Source organism: Mesocricetus auratus, unplaced genomic scaffold (assembly GCF_017639785.1).
Source record: "Mesocricetus auratus isolate SY011 unplaced genomic scaffold, BCM_Maur_2.0 Super-Scaffold_100003, whole genome shotgun sequence".
NCBI lineage: Eukaryota > Metazoa > Chordata > Mammalia > Rodentia > Cricetidae > Mesocricetus > Mesocricetus auratus.
The window spans coordinates 47,021,734-47,042,094 of NW_024429188.1; the positions used below are offsets into that span (position 1 = coordinate 47,021,734).

At 43.8% G+C, this 20,361-nt stretch overlaps 1 protein-coding gene across 2 annotated transcripts in view; it reads left to right on the plus strand.

Annotated features, from left to right (window-relative positions):
* The first annotated feature begins 68 nt into the window (after positions 1 to 68).
* The window catches only part of Dgat2l6 (diacylglycerol O-acyltransferase 2 like 6), a 30,386-nt gene continuing 10,093 nt past the window's right edge, over positions 69 to 20,361 (plus strand). The window contains exon 1 of one of the 2 annotated variants that reach the window (XM_021233610.2): positions 69 to 1,092. In XM_021233610.2, coding sequence (XP_021089269.1) covers positions 1,014 to 1,092 — 79 coding nt within the window. In that variant the 5' untranslated portion in view covers positions 69 to 1,013. Of the gene's footprint in view, positions 1,093 to 10,482; positions 11,424 to 20,361 lie in introns of those variants that run through there. The other variant, XM_005081167.4, reaches the window with a different exon arrangement.

Consider the following 20,361-nt stretch of genomic DNA (forward strand, 5'->3'; position numbering starts at 1 on the left):
GGTCTTTGAGTGTCTAGAAATCCTTGTCATATGCCTTCATTGTGAGCAAGAATTGCCCGGCATCCGAACTGCCCATACTTTCTCCTTCCTGTTAGGCGTGGTATGAGCCCTGTGAGCAGCACCCATGCTCTGGAATAACACTATGCATGAAGAGATGGCAGAAGAATGTCTCTGCTACAAAGCACTGATTTCAGGAATTAGAGCTGTGGGTGAAGGGACCCTTAAAGAATTAGTCTCATGAGTATGCTGGCTCATGCCAGTAATCTTAGCACTTGGGAAGTAGAAGGAGGAGGCTCAGAAGTTCAAGGCCATCCTTAACTATATAATGAGTGAGGCCAGTCTTAGCTGCATGAAACTCTGTCTCTAAATAAATAAAAAGCCTCTGTTACAAAATTCCTACCAACTAGTCCTTCCACTGACCACAAGAAATGAGAGCTCCAGAGAGGATGCTCTGAAGATTCATCCTGTACCCTCCCAAGAACCCTAGCCTAAGCCTTAAGGTGAAAGGCAGCCATCTCCAACCACATTGGACCTCCTTGTCTATGTGGCTGTCTCCATAGCTGGTGCAGTGGGAATGGGTGCCTCTGCTAGCTTAGCTGGCTGTCTAGTACACTCCTGTTGATTAATAAATAGATGTGGAGGAGAGGGATGGCACCCATGGGGCTGGAAGTGGGAACTTTCTGGGATAGAGGGGTTGGTACCCTCTAAGAGCAGCCTATGATCACTTAGAGAACATCCTTTTGTTCTGTGGCTCCAGTCCACTTTGGTTTCCTTTGAAGGGGAAGATGACTCAGCCCTCCTATTCTAGCTCCTGCAGTCTAGCTGAGGAGAAGGCTTTGCAGAGACTCAATTCCCTCTTGTTTATGGGGTAGGGAGGGGAGGGCTGTCAGGTGCTGAGGAGGAGGTTGTTTCGTGGGTGGTGACAGCAAGAAGGCTACCAATAATATATTTGTATACTTCCTAATAAAGGATCCATCTCCCCCTCACACAGAGGTTCCTGAAGCTGGTAGAGCATGGATGAAATTCCCTACACAGCTAGAAGCAGTGTTCTCAGCCCTCCTCCAGTTGTTGCCAGGCTACCTCTAGCCACAGGTTTGTCCTCTGCCCTTAGAACCCCACCCTGATCTTTATTTGTTTGCAAACTAGGCAGTTCAAGTTACACCTTTGTCTGAGTCTTTATGAGTTTGTACTTTTTGTAAGCTCCAACTTCAGTGAGCCTCCACACACATGGAAACCCAAGAGGCAGACCACCAAAGTGGGTTCTGATCCTGACTTTGACAAGTGGCTTTGACAACCTATGTGGGTTCATGCACACGCCTTTAATCCCAGCACTCGGGAGGCAGAGGATCTCTGTGAGTTCGAGGCCAGCCTGGTCTACAAAGTGAGTTCCAGGACAGCCTCCAAAGCTACAGAGAAACCCTGTCTCAAAAAACAAAAACAAAAAAAAAACAAAAAGTGTCTTTCTTCGGTTGGTGTAGACGTGGTCGCCTAGGTCTGGGATGATTAAGTGAGTCATGGCAACCACCGTAATAAAGTCAGACAACTACCAGCCTGGACACAGGGATTTGGGAGGTGGAGAAGTACCTTGGTCCTGCCTCAATGAGATGATGGGACAGACTTAGTAGATTTCCTAGGGGAGGCTTTACCATCTCTGAGGAGCAGATGGGAGGTGGGGGGGAGTAGGAGAAGTGGGAGGAGAAGAGGGGGGAACTGGGATTGGAATGTAAAAAAATAAATTAATAAAAATAGATAGACAAATGCAAAACACAACAAAAAAGTCAGGCAACTGGAGAATAAGGCTTCTATGTTGGTATCAGGGCTATGACCGGTCTGTCCAGTAGGAAGGGAAAGCAGATTGTTAGGTAACGGGCCGTTACTGTGAGACACTTTCTCCACTATTAGCACAAATGGCTTGCAAAGACAGGAATACTGTCCCCATGCTACATACACAGCAGGATGGACTAAGCAGAGTGATTTCCTCAAGCCCAGCCTGTGCTTTCGGGTTCCTTATGCTTTTAGTCACATGTCTTTGGTCAGCTTCCTGGTGGGAGCATCCTTAAAACTAAACCTGCCACTTAAACACTACTGGAACTTACAGGGTCCTTCTCAGTTGACTCAGCAAAGAAAAGCTTGTGCCAGTTTCCCGCCTCTACTCCCTCAGCTCCAGCCAGAGGGAGGTGGTGAGCAACCCGTCTTCCTCCATTCTCCTCAGCACTCTGTGCTTGATGTCTCACTGCTCAGAAACCAAAAAAGCACCCACCTTCTCTACTCCCACCAGAGCCAGGCCATCCAGGGTCCCGGAGGCAGCTGGTTTGGGTGAATTCCAGGAACCAGGGCTTCTTGATGCACTTGACAGGAGCAATACAGCTTCTCGGTTCTGCTTATCGTGTGTGTGTGTGTGTGTGTGTGTGTGTGTGTGTGTGTGTGTGTGTGTGTGTGTGTGTGTGTGTCTGCATTTCTGTGCTCATACATATGCTGGTTTTGTTTTCATTCCCATATGCTGTCAGGCAAGGTCTATCTCCATTCTCCATTGTCAGAAACTACCTCAGAGCGATGAATCAGTGACTTGTCTGTCCCAAAGTGAAGCCAAGCATGCAAATGCCTAAGTTGGATGAAAGCATTTGCCTTCTGTGGCTCTCACATAGACGACAGTTAGGTCTGCAAATGGTGGGCCAGTGCACTGTGCACACCTATAATCCCAACACAGAGGAGGCTCAGATAGGAGGGTTTCAAGTTCAAAGCCAGCCTGAACTACATAATGGGATCCTGACTGAAAAAAGAAACAAAGTCCAGAGGTACACAAGAACAATTCCAACACTTGGAGGTGGAGGCAGAATTCAAGGCTAGCGTTAGCCAGTTGAAGCCAGCCTAGGCTACATAACACTGTCAAAAGAAAGCAAAACAGAGGTGCTGAGGGAAGAAATGTAGCATAAAAAATAAAAGCCCCACAGACAGATATTGGGGTTCAAGCTGACGATCAGAAAAGTAAAACAGCCAGCAACTAGCTCTTACCTCTACCTCAGGCTGAAAGGGCTGATCCACGAGTTCTCCACCAAGCTTCAGACTGCTTTCTGCCTCTCCTCAGCATGGCTGGAGGAGAGAGTCCTAAGACTGAATACCTCTACCTTTTATACCTATCAAATCCTGGGATTAAAGGTGTGAGTTCTGATTTATTCCCTGGTAGCCCAGGGTGGTCTCAGACTCAGATCATCTGCCTTTATCTTGAGTCCTGTGATTACAGGACTAATCTCTATGGCTTGAGGCTAGCTTTGCTTTCTGAATCCTCAGGTAAGCTTTAATAAATCAAATCACGGCAAGGAAGGGAGGGACAGGGGGGGAATCACATTCGTCTTTTCCAATGTTTTTGTTCTTGAGTGGCCTTAAATTCTTGCCTCCCCCAGCATGGGGCTGACCCAGACCCCTTGAATGGGTGTCAGTGAGGAGGCCTAGGCAATCTATGTGGCCTTGGGTAGCAGATCAGTATTTATCCCTGGCATACAAATGGACTTTGGGTGCCCATCCCACAATGAAGGATGCTCTCTCAGCCTGGACTCTTGGGGGGAAGGCCTAGGCCCTGCCCTGAACAATATGACAGATTCTGGAGATCCACCATGGAGGGCCTCACCCTTCCTGGGAAACGGAGTGGGAATTGGGGGGTTGGGGGGGCAGGGGAGGGGGGAGCTGGGATCAACATGTGAAGCAAGCTCGTTTCTAATTTAAATAAAAAAATTAAGAAAGAATTCTTGCCTCCCCTGAGCACTGGGATTCCAGATGTGTACATCATTACCAGTGTGGAGTAACGCTTCCTTTCAAGGCATGCCATAATAAAATGTCCTTTCCACTTTTGCTCCTCCCAAGACCCCCTTGAGAAACACTGAGCAGGAGGCTAAAGGAATGACTTAAAACCGGAAATGTAAGTGTTCTGGTTAGTTTCAATTCTTGGGAATCTGTCACCCAAAACAAAATGTTCACTTTTGTCATTTAAAGCAACTTGAAAAGAAGGGACTTTTGGAACTGAAGTTACTTCTCTGTTATCTGAACTCCAAAAGAGCCTCCACTTCCTTCTGGCCTCTGGTTGGCTCATTGGCACAGTTGGCACGTTACCACCCATCCTAGTGGGTCATCCTACAGCAATGGTGCATTGTCGCCACGGTCTCCTTACAAAACAGCACTCTCCAACACCTGCACAGTGTTTGCCCAGATTCTTTTCTGCCCACTGCACAGCCGAGCTGACCTCAAGCAAGGCAATTCACTCTGGTTCCATAGCAGGGATGTATGAGCTCTAGTCCCAGCATGTCACTGTCTTAGCCTCTCAGAGACATAACCCTACTCTACAGACTTGAGTGAGATCAACAGGATACAACCCCATGAAAGCAAATGATGGTTTGTTTTTAATCCAGTGCTTGACAGCATCATTTGCTTAAAAGAAACTTTCAATTTGAAATTATGTATGTGCGAAATGAGAGGATATAATGAAGCTTCATTCACCTATCAGACAGCTTCAAGGGTGACCCCCAACTCATTATTGACCTTCCTCAATACTCCATACCTCCGTCCTCCTGAACCCATAGGTGCAACACTGAGATTTTGTGATACAAGGAATTGTTCATTTTGGGCTATGACACTTTTTTAAAGTCTAGGTTTTACTCTGTAGCCCAGGTTGTTCACAAATCCCCAGACTCAAGAGATCCTCCTTGCTTCAGGTTCCAGAGGGCTGGAACTTTGGACATTGTGCCACCAGGCCCAAGTCGTGGAGGTTTTGAAAGGGGAGTTTGGATCGTTTAGAGATACCCTCTGAAATTTGGATAGATGGGATGGGATGATGCCCAGAGACACACCATCAGTGTTTTCTCAAGCTGTTCTGTAAATCAGCAGCAGACAAAAGGTTTGTGGCATGATTTTCTTTGTGTGCCAGAGTACTGCCAAAGGAGACTAGGTAGTGGAATCTGAGAACTGCCTGCCTTTGACAAATGGGAAAGAATAATGAACAAAATCTTAGCTTTCAGATTCTTTATCCCAGCTGGTAACAAATCCCTCAATGACAGTAAAACTTCACAATGTCTCAGGTCACCCTACTCCAGTGTGGTAATAGCAATAATGTTAATAGCTACTGTATAAGCACCTTCTATGTACTAGGAGCTTTGTACAGAGCATTTCTAATCCCTAAAACTGCCCAAGTTGCATATTACCAAAGCCTGAGTAGGTAGATGAAAAGATGACGCTCAAATAAATGAGTGTTCAAAGATAACCTAGCTCTAAGGAGCCTGGATTCCAGGTCAGCTGATTCCAGAAGAGCTTCTAGTGGGCTGCGCTGTCTCTAGGACGCACCCAGCAAGAAGGAATGTGAAGGCAGAGAGTATATCCCAGTAGCAAACTTCTCTCTGTTCATGTTTCAAGCAACAATTCCATCAGTTTTGTTTGTTGAACTCTCAGGGGCGCATCTGACATCTGCTCACTGGGAAATTCCAACTTAACGTGCGCACACGCGTACACGTACACACGCACCATCCTTTCTACCATGTCCTCATTCCTCAACCTACAGGGAAATGTATTCCTGCCCTTGCCTGTTCTGACAAACCCTCTCTATGTCCAGCCCTGGCTGATCTTTGCTTAATGGAAAGCTCGTAAGCTTTCTGTGGCAGCCCCTCACTCTGGGACTCCTGCATATTTTGTAGACCAGTCAAAGCCTCCTTCATCTACCAGGCCTTAGAGAACAACAAACAGCACACACTGGCTATGAGTGCCTGCATCCTACTGGGGAGGAAAGGGGCCATTCAGCATCTGCTGCCCTAGGCCCTGGCTCCTGGCCCTTGCTCCTGGCCCTTGCTCCTGGCTCTGGCCTCAAAGAATTGAGAAATGTTTTTGAGACTTCTTGCCAGCCTTAATTAATGTCCCCTCTCATTTCCTGGTCTATCTCTCCCTGTTCTACTCTGCCTTCTGTGTCCCAGATTACTTCTATCTATGACTGTTACCTGCCCTGACTTTTCCACCTAAATTCCAGGCCTGTGTCCTGTCATGTGCACCACCGCTTCTCCTGCTGTACGAACAGAACTGGAACTTGACAGCCTTGAAATGAACTCGTCCGTTCTCACTCCTCTCTCCATTAGGGCTTCTTGTGTCCCCATAACCGACTTGTGCTCATCCTAAAAAGCTCGCCATTGTTTCTGGCTTCTCTCTACTGAGAAAGCAAGTATTCAAACATTTGCTGAATGGATTGGGGAATGAATGAGTCCTATCATGAATCACACTGCTTCATCAGGAAGATTCACAATAATCCAGCCTCGTTCTTTTCATATTCAAACAACTTTGCATAAAAGAAAACTCAGAATCTCTTTACCTTAAAGCTGCAGTCATCTCCATAGCTGGCAGACTAATGAGCATTGCAGCCTGTTCTGGGGAGACTGCTTTCCCACTAAATGAAGCTCACCCTACCTTCTTTTTGAAAGCTTAGTAAATAATACAACAGTGCACTTGGAGGTCATTTTCTTGCCTTACCACAGGATACTCTATAATGTTAGCATGCCATCGTTATGTAGCCATCCCCAGATTTTGAACACTTGGATTGCTTACAGGATTTTATTGTAATCAGTTAATCAAGTGGCCTTGTTTAGTTATGTCTGGAGAAAGTAGCACTGAAGGGTGAAGGATGGTAGGGATGCTGCTGGGCAGAAGTGGGAAAAAAGTTTCTATTGAATGCCCTCTTGAACTCAGCCCAGTGAGCACACTGGCTACCCAAAGCACACGTACTGAGGGCTTATTGTCTACCAAGTGTGGCACTAGACCCTGGCTGTCTACATGGGGTCGAGACACACAGCCTATCTTTTGGTATGTGCTCTGCCAAGAATACATATAATGTGCTTTGGAGACTCAGAGAGCCCAGTGTCTCAGGGAAGAACATTTTCACTGAATCTTGAAAGATGGATAAGACTCATACTGATCTGAGACTCCCGTGGACAAAAAGAGACCTAGCTTAGGGCAGATTGAAGAATGGTGCTGTATGTGGGAAAAGCGAACCCTTAAAAAAGATAAAAGACAGGGTTTCCTTATGTAGTCCAGAATGGCTTAGACCTTGCAGTGATCCTCCTGCCTCAGCCTTCTGAATGCTGAGATTACAGGCTGTAAATGAAACTTTTAAGGAGGACAGAAATGACTGTAAAAAAAGGGTCCAAACCCAGGCTCTGGGGGCTTGGAGTTGATCTCCAAAGCAACAATATCTTTGAAAGTTGGAAATAGGCCAGAGATACAGTAAGAGTGTTTTGTTGTTTGTTTTGCTTTTATTCTCTTAGTTAGTGTGTGTGTGTGTGTGTGTGTGTGTGAGAGAGAGAGAGAGAGAGAGAGAGAGAGAGAGAGAGAGAGAGAGAGAGAGAGAGAGAATCTCATTAGATAGGCCAGAGTGGCCTGGAATTCCCTGGATGGCCTCGGCCTCCCAATTCTCCTGCCCCAGCTTTCTGGGTGCTGAGATTCCAGGTATGTTCCACCATGCCTGGCTGTGAAGAGCAGCTGCCACTGCAGCAGCTGCTGCTGTCTGCTCGCTTTGATTTTCATTTTGTGAAAACCGTCTGACAGCCACCCCTCTAAAGGTAGCATGGAGGCCAGTGCACTGCCAGCCCTTGAAGTACTGAAAACAAGGGGAAGAACAGAAGCTGGAAGGACTCTTTGTTCTTCTTTGCCCCAGGTCATAGCAAGTTCATCCAGAAAGCTCTTGATCCTGGACAACTACTGAGTCTCAGGCAACAGGAATGTTTTGTTGCTTAAACCAGGCCCTGGAAGCCACTGTACTGGCCTGCTCTAATAAGTGACCCAGTGACTCATGTTTCCAGGGATCCTGAGAGTCCCATCTGGGCTGCCCTTTGCCCTCTCAGATCCCTTATCCAACCACCCCTCCTGACCTCGTTTACCACACTCTAGACCCCCACACACAAAGGGACTTGTGATGAGCAGCTCTACTTATCCACCTTCCAGGCTTTTCTTTTCTCCTGCTCCCTAAACCTGAAGCAGCTACTCCCTGCATCGCAGCTAAGCCCCGCACTTTTGTGTAAGGTCTCTCCACATCCTTAAGAGGCCAGGCTCTTCACATCGAAGCCTATTAGATCCCGCTACACATGTCACTCGCCACTGCCAAATTCCAGTACCGTGGAACACCTTTGGGTGGGAGATACCATCTAAGGCTCTTCCCAAACATCACACCAAATCCTGAGAGCAAATAAATGGGAGCAATCTTTTCTGTTCAGTTGTTTGGTTTTTGTTTTGTTTTTTGAGACACAATATTACCTGTCTCAGGATGGCCTCAAACTCACTATGTAGTCAAAAATGCCTTGAGCTCCTAATTCTTCTGCCCAAGTTCTGGGATTACAAGCATGTGCTATCACACTCAGCTATGTGTGATTAATATCTTTTACCAAATGAGAAAACTAAGACGTGGGGAGTACATATATAATCCCTTTATTCAGCACATTTTTGGTTCTTTTATTCTTGAGATTATAATATAACAACATCATTTCTCCTTTTCCTGTCTTCAAAGCTTCCCATATACATCGCTGACTCTTTTTCCAATCCATGACCTTGTTTTTATTATTTCTTATTACATACATATATGTATATCATACATATGTGTACCTAAATATAACCTACTTGGTCCATATAATGTTACTTGTATGTATGTTTTCAGGGCTGACCATTTGGCCCTAGACAACTAATTGGTGCACTCAGGGAAAGACCACCTCTCCCACTCCAAGTTTTCCTTGGTTGCCTGTAGTTCTGTGTGTAGGGTTGAGGCCTCTTGAACTTTCCCCTGTCCACTTTGGCATGTGTATTAGTGTTGTTCCACTAACGTTTAGGCAGTCATTTTGGAGAGACATCATAGGTAGAGCTTCTAAAATTATTAAGAGACACAATCTCACAACAAACTCCATGATTCTCTGACTCTTACAATCTTTCCACACCCTCTTCCACAGTGTTCTCTAAGCCTTAGGTGTGGGACTGTTTTGTACATGTGTCCATTAGGATGAGCTCTACAACTCTGCATTTTGATTGGTTGTGGTTTTGTGTAATGGTCTCTGTGTGTTGCAAAGAGAAGTTTCCTTGATGACGGGTGAAGACTACACTTAACTGTGGGTATCAGGATGTGTGTTTAGAATGTACTTAGCGATTATGCTGGTTTAGTAAAGTGAAGGTTGTAGATTCACCTCCAATAGCCATGACTTCACTAGCACTGAACAGGTGGCTATATTTCCAGTATCACACATCGTTTCCCTCTTGTTGAATCTCCAATTAGAGAGATGTTGGTTACCACCAAGGTATGCTTGCTACTATGCATCATTAGAGATACCATGTTATGTTTATCCAGTACATTTTAATTAAGGTCATATGTACTATATGCTTGATATTTCCCTGGGTTTCACCAACCTGCGTTCTGGTCAAGAGTTGGGTAGTGAATGGTAAGAGTCTATATATCATCAGTAAATAGGTTAGGACCACCAGGAAAGTCAAAAAAGATGGAAGAGAAAGCTCTTATCCGTGTGGCTATGGGTAAGATACTTTTACCTCCTTAGAGAACAGAAGCCCCTAACCTCCCTCATTGGTTCTAGCATTTACTTGAGTAAAGTTTACCCTGTGCTAGGTGACCCTGAGCTATATGTTAGGGACACAGAGATAGGAGACAGTATGGCTCTGCCCTTGTTCTGATTCCATGTGTGACCTTGAAACTTTCCTAAATTCCTCCATATCCCCATCTAAAAATGGAGAGGAGCAAAGACCTGATCAGTAAGAGCCTCAGAGCTCTCCAGGCCCCTTCACAACTGCTTTCCCCAAGAGAGCCAGGCTTTCCTCCCTTACCTCTCTCTCCTCCCCTGAAAATTCTCAATAGACATGGTCTTCCCTCTGTGTGGCCAGGAAGCCTCAAGCAGCTTGAACTCCAGCTAGCTCAGGAGGAAGAAAAGAAAGAAAGGGCTGCTGTATCAGGAGGGTTTCTAGGTACACTGACAATGAAGGCACTGCTAAGCTCAGCTCTGAAGGGTCACATTAGTCAGACCGGCAGTGACACCTTGCACACTCCCCTAGGCAGGGCAGATGGATCAGTACTCTCTCACACTTGTGACGTCAGTTTTTGCTTGAGTTTTGCAGCCACACTTTTAGTTACACTCAGGAGGAATTTTTTGGCCACCTTCTGTATTCAAGGCGTTACACAGGGAATATTGATCTTTTCCAAATCCAAGTGTATAGACATTTTTAAGATTTTTTAAATGTCTGTCTCTTCTGTTAGACCCTAAGCTTATTGAAGTCAGAAATTATGTCTGTCTTCTTCCCCACTGATTTCCCAGTACATAACAACAATGACTTACAAACAATACCATTCAAAAGATAATGACTGAAAAAAATTAATTCTGAGGTCTGGACCTTGGAATCGTCTTTAATTTTGCAAAGACCAGTAGGCAGAAGCATGACACTTAACCAGAAACAAACAGATGCTCGAATGATCATGACGTACTCAACATAAGGAAAAGCCTTATGTTGAGTACGTCATGATCATTCACTCACAATATTATCTTGAGGGTTCACTCAAGATAATATTGTGAGGCAGGCATTCTCATTGTCCTCATTTTACAGATGGATACACCAAGACATGGAGCATCACTAACTTGTAAGTGTCAGGGTTTAGATCTGAACTCCTATTGTCTTGCTCTGAAATCTGTGAGTGGACCCACTCTACTGCCTTCCACCATGAATTTTCAAAAGGGGGCATGAGTTGTGGTGGAGCTGGGACTTCAAGCATTGGTTTTCCTGCTTTGCTATATGGTGCTTGGCTACCGCTTCAGAATCCCTGGGAACAGAGGCGCAAAGAGGAATTGGGGAAGTGCAGATGTGCATGCTAAAAACAGCTCTATTGGGCTGGGTGGCTGTCAGTTGAAGGAAGCAGACTGGCTGCTGAAGCAGAAACAAATGTGGCCCCTAGGTCCCTTTTCTGAAGCAGGTACCATCACCAGGCAGCTTTGCAGAGTTTCTAGGTAAGGTGAACAAAGCCATTCTTTTCTCCTGAACTACTTAGAAGCCATCCAACAGCTAAAGCGATCCAAGGTCACTGCCACCTCATTAGAATCAGTGTTCCATGTACAGAAAGAGAACATATTAGTATAATGTGCAACCTTATGTGTGTAGGAAGTTGGGGCGGAGCAGGGAGTCGAGCAAATTGGAGGAAAGGTTAGATCAAGTCTGACAAAAGCTCAGCAGCTAAGCAGTCCTGGTAATAAGAGATTAAAGCAAAGCATCTGACATCAGCTCCATCTCAGTGGCTTGGGGCTTCTGGTTGGGCTTCTTGCTACAGTGGAACAGTACTGAGACCATGGCCTTTTTCTCCCAACTAGACCTGCAGGAAGGCCTCCGAACACTCTCTGTTTTACAGTGGGTTCCAGTCTATATCATTTTAGGTGAGTAAACCTCAAGGGCCAGAGAACAGATCCAAAAAGAGGCGAGGCATAGGCCAGGCATCCCACACTAGGAAGGCTGTGGTGCCATCACTTGCTTGGGTCCTTTCCATCCCCTCTGGGGGAAGGATTGGAGTGGAGGCCAGAGGCCAGGAGGGAGCCTATAGCTGTGCTGGTTTAAAGATTACCCCAGTCTTCTCAGGAGTTGTACCCTACACATTATCTGAAAATGTATAATATTTAAGGGCCAGAGTGGTAGTAGTTTCCTGATAAGTTGATGTTACTAAAAAGATAAAGGGTGATTTCCCTACTATCAGAATGTTATAAAAGAATTCTGTAAAGTCCAAAGGCTATGTGAGTGGCATTAGATCTGCAGGAAAAGCTAGATGATGTGCAGTGGACTTGATGATCAGTGTTGGGCTAATGGGCTCACAGAATCAAGTCAGAAGCCAAGGCTTTCTGGGAGGTTAACTATAGAGGCAAGCTTAGAAACTGGATGGGGGGAAGTAATGGCACCCTGAGTGATGAAATGGGTAGGAAACAGCTGGTGCCAAGTCACAGCAAACTATACCTGTTAGAGCAGAGGGGTTGTTTTGTTTGGTTTGATTTTTTTTTCTTCAAGATAGTGTCTCTCTCTGCATCTCTGGTCATCCTGGAACTCACTCTGTAGATCAAGCTAGCCTCGAACTCATAGAGATTTGCCTGCCTCTGCCTCCCAAATGAGAGCAAAGGTTCTTAACCAGAGGGTTGTAGACTAAGAATTCAGGGGTAGCTTGGGGACTTTCAATTTTAGTGGAAAGAAATGTGGCTTTACTGTCATTCATCTCTAGGTAGGATGTAGCCATTCCCTCAGTGACGAATGTAGGCAATAAGCCTTAGATGTGATAGCAGCACCTCCGATTTTGTCAGTAGCAGGCAAGGCAGAGATGTGCATTTCATTCAACTAGTTGTTAAAGCCATCTCAAAATCTTGCTTATGCTGATGATGACTTCAAAATTCCAGTAGTTGTTAGAACTGCCATTAAGGCTGGTTTCTTAATTCATAAAGCAAGAAATTACTGTATCATGTTGTGAGTAATGTGATGGCTGTGTTTTAATATAGTGCCCTGCCTCTGTATGTTGAGTATTTTATTGATGCATTTAAGAATATTCTTCAAAGAATGGTTTTGTATACTTCATCAGACTGTCAGAGGAGATCCATAGTCTCTAGAAGGTGCAGACTTTCAAAGCTTCATTAAAATCAAATCATACTGAGCTCATCATCTGTTTAACTTTAGCTGCTTCAAGAAAAGGAAGTTAAACCTGGTGAGTTTTTTGTCAGCAGGTAATAGGTCTTGCTGATCAAGCCTGACTTCAATCCCCAGAGCCCAGAGTTGAATGCAACTCTTTCAAGTTGTCTTCTAACCTCTACACAAACAACAAGGTACATGTGTCTCCACACTCACTTGCATCACACATCATACACATACACAAGTAACAATGATGATGATAGTAAATAATAATAATTATAGATAAATACACTTTAAAGAAAAGGAAGTTAAAACCAACCAGGCCTAATGGCTCACACTTGTAATTCCATCACTCAGGAGGCCTAGGCAGAAGGATTGCAGTGAGTTGTAGGCTGGGCTACACAGTGACTAGTGAGTTCCAAGCTAACATGATCTACAAAGTGAGACCATTTCTCAACAAGAAAAGAAGGGAGGGAGGGAAGGAGGGAGGATGGGAAAGGAAAAAAAGGTATTTTTGGCAGAACTTTTGTTTTTATTCCTTCATAGTTTCTTTCTGTTTGCCTTTGCATTTTATTGTAACTTTCTCAAAATGACCCCCATGGGTAAGTTCTTCCCCTCCAGTAGAAAGATACGGAACAGAGGAAGGTCAAAAGAGATGTAGTGTGTGGTTGGCAGCCACCGTTTCCAGTCTGGATCTCAGCAAGGGTGAGGGAAAGAGGGCTGAAAGACTAGAGGAAGTAGGGAAAGCAGAAGCATTGAGGGCGCCAGGCATGGTTCAGTGTAAAGCACTGGCTTCAATCCCAGCACCATGAAAAGAGGGGGAGAGGAGAGGGGGGGCTTGGGGACTTTCAGGCTTGAGGTCACCTTGGAATGACACTTGAACACACATGCTCCTATTGTTCTGACTACTCTGCACAGCTATTTTCAGTACAGTGGTTTTACTTTGCTTCTAGAAAATAACTCTCAGGCTTTCTTTTTCCTTATTTGTTTTTCCTTTTCAAAGGACACTGTCTTCAGCAGGATTAGAGTAGAGGGTCTATCAGGCGATACCATATGTAAGGAATCAAGAAGGCAAGGGGCAGCAGCCTCCTCCCCACTAAAGCTCACTGGCTCCCAGTCATCCTGGAAGAGTTTGAGGAGTGGAGTGGGAATGCTAGAGACACATGATGGCACCATGGTGTCACCAGTGAAAACACATAAGCATAAAGTGGATTTTATTATTATGACAAATACAGAGAGAAGATAATTCCTTGTTTTAAGCGGCAGTTCAGCTGCACTAACTACTGTGTTACACCGTGTTCTGTAGTGTTCTACAGCCATGCCCAAAAATTTTCATCTTCCTAAATTGAAACTCTATACCCATCAAGTCTTGAATTCCTAAGGTCCTCTCCCCCAGCTCTGGAAACCACTGTTCTAATCTCTGTTCATATGAGCTTACCTATTCTAGATTTCATGTCATAGTCACTTAGCTTAGTTCATATACCGTAAAACCTTAAGGTTTATTCACATGGTAGCATACATCAGAATTTCCTTCCTTTTTAAGTCAAACATCACTTTTATGGATACACTGAATTTTGTGTATTCGTTGATCTTTTAATGAGCACACTTCCCTCTCAGCTATTAGGAATAATGCTGTATTCAGTAGGAGTGTCTACCACCCTCTTTGAAACCCTGTTTTCTAGTCTTTAGGATATGCAAAAACAGAGAAATGTATGGACTGTATGGTAATTCTATTTGGTAATGTTTTGAAAAACTGCCAAACTGATTTTCACAGTAGCTGCACCATTTTCTTCTTCTCACAACAGTGCATAAGGGCTCAGATTTCTCTTCATCATCACCTTAGCGTCTGGGTTTCTTACGATCTTAATGGGTGTGGAATGAAACCTCACCATAGTTTTGATTTGTATTTTCCTAATGACTAGTGGAAGTGAAAATATCTTCATGTGTTTCTTGGCCCTCTGTCTTGAATTGTTTTAGACTGATTTTCATTCCATTTGTATAACATTCTGTTTCTGTTCTTTAGTAATTATGCTAAAAATTTCAAGAATCCTGGGATTTGCAGATTACCAAAGCAATCATCCAGTAGGGAGTATAATGTCCACAGAGGTGCCAAATATATTCAAATCTGTTCATCAATAGTTATAGGAAAATATTCATTGTAAGACCTTGAGCTGCCTTTGCTGAGACTGTAACAATAAGCTAATTGTTGGCTATTTGTTGTCAACTAACAGAAACAAACTTTTCAGCCACTGTACACATTTCATTTACTAGGGCTGGGCAGAGACACAAATCCCTATACTGTAACGCGAACTATAATAATTGAAAGAGCCATGATAAAGAAATATGAGGGATCCAGGTAAAGAAAATCTTGCAGCAGGTTGAGGAGGCTGGAAAGGGAAGCAGACTGGCATGGTGAGGAGGTCATGAGTCCTGGAGTTCATCGGAGTGGGATTAGAGTTCACTATGTGACTTTGGGACTCCTACAAGGCTTACATCTGCGTAGCTGAGTCCACAGGCAATGCTCTACATGGAAAAGTCTCCCTCCCTCCTCTTTTTCTCTTTCCTTCAATCCTTCTGTCATGCTCCGAGCCTCACTGGTGCTTCTCTTTGAACGATATTCAGAATCATAGCCAATATAAGCTGCTGTGAGATGTTAGGTGGAGGAATAGGGAAGACAGGGGAAAATGGGAGCAAAAAGGCAAAGGGACAAGTAGGATGGAGAAAGTGAGAAGAGAGGATGAGAAGATGAGTTGGGGAAGATGGAAGCTCTGACAGCCCTCTGAGGTCCAGCTTTCTTTCTGAGGCTTGCTCTCTATGTGTCTCTTCTGTGTTGTGGAATATTTTTCTTTTGTGTTTTGTTTGTTTGTTTGTTTGTTTGGATACAGGGTTTCTCTGTATTGTTTTGAAGGCTGTCCTGAAACTAGCTCTGTAGACCAGCCTGGCCTCGAACTCACAGAGATCTGCCTGCCTCTGCCTCCCGAGTGCTGGGATTAAAGGTGTGGGCCACCAACGTCCAGTGTGGAATATTATTTTAAGATGTGTTACATTCATTTATGCTTCGGAATATTTGTTTTAATGAGGCAAAGATGTGTTGCATCCTTTTATATTGCATTTGTTTAACTGTGTAAAGCTGTGTTACTTTGCCTGTCTAAAACACCTGAATTGTCTAAAAAGAGCTGAATGGTCAATAGCTAGGCAGGAGAAAGGATAGGCAGTGCTGGCATGCAGAGAGAATAAATAGGAGGAAAGAAGGTGATTGGGGAGTGAATGGAGAAGGAAAGGAGGACTCCAGGGAAAAGCCACAAAGCTACGTGGCAAGCCACAGAGTAAAAAGTAAAGAAAGGTATATAGGAAGGTGAAAGCTCAGCGGCAAAAACTAGATGGGATAATTTAAGAGAAGCTGGCTATAAATAAACCAAGCTATGGCCGGGCATTCATAAGAAAGAATAAGCCTCGAAATATTTATGTAGGAGCTGGGTAGTGGGTCCCCAAAAAGTAAAAAGCAAAGAGCCAACGAGTATTAAAAAAAACTACACTTCTAGGCTTGGAGTTGCCATCTCTCAGAGCTATGAAAAATAGTTCTTGCCTTCTAGTTTCTAGTCTCCGCCTCTCCAATATATCCTGCTGAATGCTACCACAAGTCTCTCTCTCTCTCTCTCTCTCTCTCTCTCTCTCTCTCTCTCTCTCTCTCTCTCTCTCTCTCTCTCTCTCTCTCTCTCTCTCTCTCTGTGTGTGTGTGTGTGTGTGTGTGTGTGTGTGTGTGTGTGTGTGTGTGTGTCTTGGGGATTAAATTCAAGACCTCATGCTCATACTGGACTAGATTCCCAGTGCAAAGAACCTTTAAAAACTGATCATATACCTTTCCTTCTCAAAAATAATGATTTACTATGGCTAGCTTGATGATGTACAAGTTTAGTAATCTGGTCATCCTTGACCATCTCCACTCTCTGGCTCTGACCCTGCATCAGCTCATCTCCCTGTGTGAACCTTGTGTATCTCAAGCAATCTATTCATTGGGTGAGGGCATACTCCTTAACTTCTGCCTAGTTCCTTGACTGGATGATGAATGTCCTTCCTAGATTATCAGTGCCTCTCCTTGGGGAAAATACTTGACCCATGTCTTCTCTGGGATGCTTTCTGGACTGTGCCACTTCTGAAGGCCTAAGGCACTTTCCAAGAATAAACTGTATAGCATCTCTTATATCTTAAAAAATTAAACCTACAACATTCTATTTTAGTTAATGGAAGTTGAATTAACTTTAAAACAAGGAGTAGGGAAAGCCTGTTTCTCACTATGGCATTCTGAAGGGCATTGAAGTTCAAAAGCATGATGTCCAAATCAATACATTTCAAAAGGTTGTGACCCATCTAGGCATGGTGGCTCAAACCTGTTATCCCAGCACTTAGATAGTTGAGCCATGAGTTTGAGTCTAAGCTGGGTTACATTATGAGTTCCGGGCCTGCCAAGACTACATAGCAAGACCCTTTCTCAAAACAAAGATACTGTTTAAAAATAAGTTATTAAGGTATGTAGTGTTTAACCAGAACCTACTACCCTTTATCCATTAAGTTGTAACATGCAAGGACTTTACTGGGTGCAGACACCAGTTTTCCCCCTCTATTCAATAAGCTCCACGAGAACAAGAACTGATTCTTTTATTTTTCATAGGAGCAAACACTGACATTAAATATATCATCTTCCTAGATTTCATCTTCCTCGATAGAAACCATTAACTCCATGTTTTTGGCCTTCTTTAGTCATCCTTTTTGTGTGGGCGCTTGCCTTCTTCTGTTTTTTGATACTACAAAAAAATAGGACATAATCTTGGGTGTCAGACAGATCAGCTCTGCCATTTACTTGCTACAAGGTCCCATGCATGGAAGACTGTCACTTTCTATGTGACCTCAAAGTCAGACAGTCCCCTTTACCCCAGAAACAATGCATACTTCCTGACTCTTACAGCTGTTCTGTAAATCAACAAGGTAAGAAAATACTCAATCTATGTTAATTTTCTTCCTTTTTGTTATAGAAACTGACATCATTTGGAGCTCCCATCTGTCTTTATTTTCTGTTGCTATAGCAAAATACCACAGTATGAGCAATTCATGCATAATAGTATTTACCTAGGGTACTGGAGAGTGGAACACCCAATATCAGGGTGCCAGCATTGGAAAAGGGCATTCTTGTATCATCCCCTGGTAGAAATTGGAGGAGTGGGAGAGTATTCAAGAAAGAGAGGACCAAGAGAAAGTAAAATCTTCATCAGGAGCCTGCTCCAGAAATAATAGCATTAATCTATCTTAAAGATCCTGTCTCTTAAAACCTGTACATCTGTCTAGCACACAGCGAACTTTCAAGCATGCCTTCAGACCACATACGGCCTCTTTAAGACTGTCAGCCTTGCCATTTGATCCACAGAGACATGATGAGTGCTTCAAACACAGCAACTGAGACTGATTTCATTGTACCTCCAAGAATGATAATGGGGTACTAGAAAACTGAGCATATTTGATGCATTCTCGAAAGCCCGGACAAGATAGTCTTCACTGTGCCCTAGCATTCCTATATCCAATTAACTGCATTGGGCTGAAAATTCTCAATCTGCATGGCATCTTTTTCCCCTTTTCTTTTTTGAGACAGGGGTTCACTATAAATCCCAGCTTCCCAAGCATTGGGATGACAGACATGAATCATCACATTCAACTTCGATGGCAGTTTTCAAATTGGTTGGAGAAACCATAGCCTTGCTCAGATTTCCATCCCCAGTCATTTAAATCACAGAACCCCTTCACCCAACTCTCTGCCTATAGTTTCTCCTGTTCCCACAGTTATCCCAAACTCTTCCCAAAATTAATGGGATCCTTACCATTCCTCTGCTTCTTATCTGTTCCTGACATATGTCCTTTAGCATCAGGACTCATCTCTGCAGCTTTCTTCCCAGATCCAACTCATTCCATGTTCCCCTTATGTACTTCAGCAGGTTAGGACATTACTCAAAGACCTGGGACATTACTGTTTCCAGGACTTTACTGAAGTTCTTCTTTGCTCATTTCCTCTACCAACTGAAGGCCATCTTGGGAGGTATCTTCCACACAAGAACTAGAGGTTCTGGGAGGCAGGAACTTTGTTTTCTATGTCTATTGATATGCGTTAACACAGAGAAGTACTTAAAATAGCTCTTGTCACATAAGTGTCAGACACTTGATAGAGACCCGACAAATGTAATCTCGTTTTTTCTCAAGACTTAGAATGAAGGTATCTGTCTTCTTTGAGCCTTCATTCCTTCATCTGTAAAGCAAGGTTCTAAGTTATTCAGTTATTATAATAAGATAATAAGTCATTACCTCCCAAGGCACTGAGAAGATTAAATAAGATAATACACACCGGATGCCAAATAGCACTCTGTTTCCTAATCAACTGTTCAGCACTCGCCATCTCAGGCCATGGTTGTTTCCACTTCCACATTTGGTCCTTTGACTTTTCTTTTCTCTTCCTGTCCCCAACAATCGCCTCCTGATGTTTATTTAGCACAGAGATTTCCAAAGGGGTAGGCTCAGCCAATGCTTGTTCAATTGTTTTATTTATGTCTGCTCTGACACGTAGAGTATTTATCATTGATTTAGTTCCAATAAAAAGTCTAAAGAAGCCCGAGGCAGTGGTGGTACACTCACCACTCCCGGAGGCAGACACAGGCAGATCTTTGTCAGTTTGAGACCATCCTGGTACAGAGTGAGTTCAAGGACAGCTAGGACTGTTTGACAGGGAAACCCTGTCTCAAAAACCAAAACAAAAAAAATCGAAAGAAGCACAGAAATTTCTTTTGAATACCCTAACTACATTCTTGGATTTCTAAAAGCACTGAGCCAACCACCAACACTCAGACTTTGGCAATTTCCCTGAAGCATAATATTTCCACCTTAGGGGGGTTTTGGGCTAATACTGAGACTAGCTGGTCGCCTTAGCCTGACAAACACACAAAGCCACAGAAGGTGTTTCCTTGTAAGAATAAGGTCACAGGTGTTTTTCATCCTGTTAACTTTCACCTGGCACTCGGAGAATGTGGAAATCCAGGTGATGCTATTCAACTCTATGTAGCAATAGTTGATCATGAGCCATCTCCTCATCCTTGGTAATATGCTAATTACTGTCTAATGGGGAGAGAGTCAGACAGATGTGGTACTAATTACACAATAAAACAGTAACAAACAGGCACAAGTATTATGTTGCAAGTGTGCCAAGAAGGAAACTTTTAATTCTGCCTGGGGAATCATCAAAGATATCAAGGAAGTATCTTGTAAGGTGAACCTTGAAGGATGAAGGAAGTTTGATAGGCAGGAAGTTGGGGTGAAAGTAATCAAAATAAAATAATAGAATGGGTGCACACATATAAATGTGGAATGATCTGGGAAGTTGAAGGCTGAATAAGAAATGGGTTGAGGTGGTTGAGCACCTGATTCCTCTACTTCAGCCTTCTAGTTCTTTCCACAGCTATGTATACCATCTATGCTACTTAACATAATGCTTTTGTTAAATGAAATTTTTCTGTGGTCTGAATAATCTGTTTTAACTGAAGTCTTTTTTTTTTTTTTGGTTTTACGAGACAGGGTTTCACTGTATTGTTTTGGAGGCTGTCGGTCCAGCCTGGCCTTGAACTCACAGAGATCTGCCTGCCTCTGCCTCCGGAATGCTGGGATTAAAGGCGTGCGCCACCA